Raw genomic sequence first — 3,808 nt, forward strand, 5'->3', positions numbered from 1 at the left:
GTGATTCACATAGTTCTCGTAGGGAATAGTCACTCACATAGTTCCCATAGGAAATGGTGAATCATATAGTTTCTATAGGAAATGGTGAATCACATAGTTCTTGTAGGGAATTGTGAATCACATAGTTCTCGTAGGAATTAGTGAGTCACATAGTTCTCGTAGGAAATAGTGAATCACATAGTTCTCGTAGGGAATTGTGAATCACATAGTTCTCGTAGGAATTAGTGAGTCACATAGTTCTCGTAGGAAATAGTGATTCACATAGTTCTCGTAGGGAATAGTGAATCACATAGTTCTCGTAGGAAATAGTGAATCACATAGTTCTCGTAGGAAATAGTGAATCACATAGTTCTCGTAGGAAATAGTGAATCACATAGTTCTCGTAGGAAATAGTGAATCACATAGTTCTCGTAGGGAATTGTGAATCACATAGTTCTCGTAGGAAATGGTGAATCACATAGTTCTCGTAGGAATTAGTGAATCACATAGTTCCCATAGGAAATAGTGAATCACATAGTTCTCGTAGGAAATAGTGAATCACATAGTTCCCATAGGAAATAGTGAATCACATAGTTCTCATAGGAAATAGTGAATCACATAGTTCTCGTAGGGAATTGTGAATCACATAGTTCTCGTAGGAAATGGTGAATCACATAGTTCTCGTAGGAATTAGTGAGTCACATAGTTCTCGTAGGAAATAGTGATTCACATAGTTCTCGTAGGGAATAGTGAATCACATAGTTCTCGTAGGAAATGGTGAATCACATAGTTCTCATAGGAAATAGTGAATCACATATTTCCCATAGGATATAGTGAATCACATAGGAAAAAGTGAATCCCATAGTTCCCATAGGAAATAGTGAATCACATAGATCCCATAGGAAATAGTGAATCACATAGTTCTCGTAGGAAATGGTGAATCACATAGTTCTCGTAGGAAATAGTGAATCACATAGTTCTCGTAGGAAATAGTGAATCACATAGTTCTCGTAGGAAATAGTGAATCACATAGTTCTCGTAGGAAATAGTGAATCACATAGTTCTCATAGGAAATAGTGAATCACATAGTTCCCATAGGAAATAGTGAATCACATAGTTCTCGTAGGAAATAGTGAATCACATAGTTCTCATAGGAAATGGTGAATCACATAGTTCTCGTAGGAAATAGTGAATCACATAGTTCCCATAGGAAATAGTGAATCACATAGTTCTCATAGGAAATAGTGAATCACATAGTTCCCATAGGAAATAGTGAATCACATAGTTCCCATAGGAATTAGTGAATCACATAGTTCTCATAGGAAATAGTGAATCACATAGTTCCCATAGGAAATAGTGAATCACATAGTTCTCGCAGGAAATGGTGAATCACATTTTTCTTGTAGGGAATAGTGAATCACATAATTCTCGTAGGAAATGGTGAATCACATAGTTCCCATAGGAAATAGTGAATCACATAGTTCTCGTAGGAAATGGTGAATCACATAGTTCCCATAGGAAATAGTGAATCACACAGTTCTCGTAGGAAATAGTGAATCGCATAGTTCCCATAGGAAATAGTGAATCACATAGTTCTCGTAGGAAATGGTGAATCACATAATGCCCATAGGAAATAGTAAATCACATAATGCCCATAGGAAATAGTAAATCACATAGTTCCCATAGGAAATGGTGAATCACATAAAGGCTATAACAGAATAACTATAGTATTCCCAGTGCGTGATTTTTTATTCATTTTTTATTATTATTATCTTTTTTTTGACATTTTGACTTCTTTTTTTAAAGGTACGGACTCGTGTTTCTGGCCTTGGTGGCCTTTGCCGGAGCGGCGCCGGAGGTTCCTCCGGCTGCGAGGGCCCTCTACAACCCCCACCTTTTCGAGGGTGACATTAAGGGCGTGGCGGGACAGAAGCCAGGGGTAAGTGGGTCTTGTTTTTGTTTATCTATATGGCAATCAGTTGATCAAAATAATTGCTTAGTTGTAGTTGTCTAAAAGATACGTAGATCTGATATTTTATTACGAATGAAATAGAGAGAGAGAGGGAGAGCGGGGGGGGGGAGTGTTTGAGGGAGTGTGTGTGTGTATGTGTGTGTGTGCGTGTGTGTGTGTGTTTGAAAGCGCATACAAATCTAGCAGTTAATTTATTGAAAATATGCTTTGCAGGAGGAACGGTCAGCCATCATAGGAGACGAATACCTATGGCCAGGAGGTGTTGTTCCCTACGTGATCGGTAAGGAAAAAAATATTTCAACTTCTGTTATTGCGTGTGTGTGTGCGTGTGCGTGTGTGTGTGTGTGTGTGCGTGTGTGTGCGTGTGTGCGTGTGTGTGTGCGTGTGTGTGTGTGTATGTGTGTGTGTGCGTGTGTGTGTGTGTGTGTGTGTGCATGTGTGTGTGTGTGCATGTGGTTGTGTGTGTGTGTATGTGTGTGTACGTGTGTGCATGTGGTTGTGTGTGTGTGTATGTGTGTGTACGTGTGTGTGCGTGTGCGTGCATGTGTGTGAGTGTGTGTGTGTGTGTGTGTGTGTGTGATAAGAAATTAAGAGTATGAGCTTGTTCTTCCAGGTGGCTTGTACGAGGACTACATCCTGGCGGGAATGCAAGAGATCATGGACAAGACCTGCATTCAGTTCGTAGAGAGAACCACAGAATCGAACTACATCTACATCACGACGAGCGGAGTTAGTGGCGGGGGGTAGGTTTCGTGTTTCGTGTTTCGTGGTTTCCTGCATGGATATCACGACGCAAAGTGACATTGTCTCGTAACTGATATTTCTTGCAATTCTTTTAAATCAGGAATATATGTTTTGGTCTCCCGTTACAAAAGCAATTCCGCATTTTGCTAAGAATGTTTATGCCATTCGCGCCATCTTCCCGTGAAACTATAAACAAAAGAAGAATCAAACAGACCTTGCGTATACCTCTCTCACTTTCCAAAATGGCCGCCGCGCCTCTCGGTTGTAATTCCACCAGCTGCTGGTCTTACGTGGGCATGATGGGAGGCTGGCAGGAGGTGTCCTTGGACCAGTACGGCTGCATCTACCACGGTACCATCATCCACGAACTCATGCACGCCATCGGATTCTTCCACGAGCAGTGCCGGAAGGACCGTGACGAATACGTCATGATCAACTACCAAAACATCGATCCCTGTAAGTGAAGCGACATTCACGGCTAACCTAAAACCCTAAAACGCCCTCTGTGTGATAGTTACGACTTCCCTCAGACATCATAACGAATATTCCTTGTTCCTCCGCAGCTATGGCCTATAACTTCGACATCGACCAAAACTCTCAGTACGTGGGCGAGGACTACCAGTACGACAGCATCATGCACTACGGCAAGTACGCCTTTTCCATCCAGTGGGGCGTCTTGGAAACCATCGTGCCCCTTCAGGACGGAGTGGACCTCACGGACCCTTATGACAAGGCCCACATGCTGCAATCTGATGCCAACCAGATTAACAACCTCTATGCCGCCGAGTGTGCTAAGAGGCAATGAATGCAATGCCCTCCCTGACTGACTTTCGAAATGCCTTTGATGCTCTAACTACGCTTTGGAATTTATTATACTCTTATTCTATCTAGTGTGGCGTTCATTATCCTCAAATATAAATGAGATATTCCATGGTAACAATTAAGGTGAGGGTTCAAGGGCTTCGGGAAATTAGAATAAAAAATATTGATCTGCAGTCGCCATGTACGCAGATTCACACACACATATGTACACACACACACACACACATATATGTATATATATATATATATATATATATATATATATATATATATATATATATATATATATAT

At 41.2% G+C, this 3,808-nt stretch overlaps 1 protein-coding gene across 1 annotated transcript in view; it reads left to right on the plus strand.

The window, feature by feature from the left end:
* The window catches only part of LOC122261539 (astacin), a 4,487-nt gene extending 902 nt beyond the window's left edge, over window positions 1-3,585 (plus strand). Inside the window, exons 2-6 of the mRNA XM_043029237.2 lie at window positions 1,786-1,918; window positions 2,165-2,231; window positions 2,565-2,694; window positions 2,973-3,151; window positions 3,259-3,585. Coding sequence (XP_042885171.2) covers window positions 1,786-1,918; window positions 2,165-2,231; window positions 2,565-2,694; window positions 2,973-3,151; window positions 3,259-3,500 — 751 coding nt within the window. The 3' untranslated portion in view covers window positions 3,501-3,585. The remainder of the gene's footprint in view (window positions 1-1,785; window positions 1,919-2,164; window positions 2,232-2,564; window positions 2,695-2,972; window positions 3,152-3,258) is intronic.
* Window positions 3,586-3,808: the final 223 nt, after the last annotated feature.

The sequence above is a fragment of the Penaeus japonicus genome, unplaced genomic scaffold, assembly GCF_977035675.1.
Source record: "Penaeus japonicus unplaced genomic scaffold, GWHDUDI00000001_assembly GWHDUDI00000018, whole genome shotgun sequence".
Taxonomy (NCBI): domain Eukaryota; kingdom Metazoa; phylum Arthropoda; class Malacostraca; order Decapoda; family Penaeidae; genus Penaeus; species Penaeus japonicus.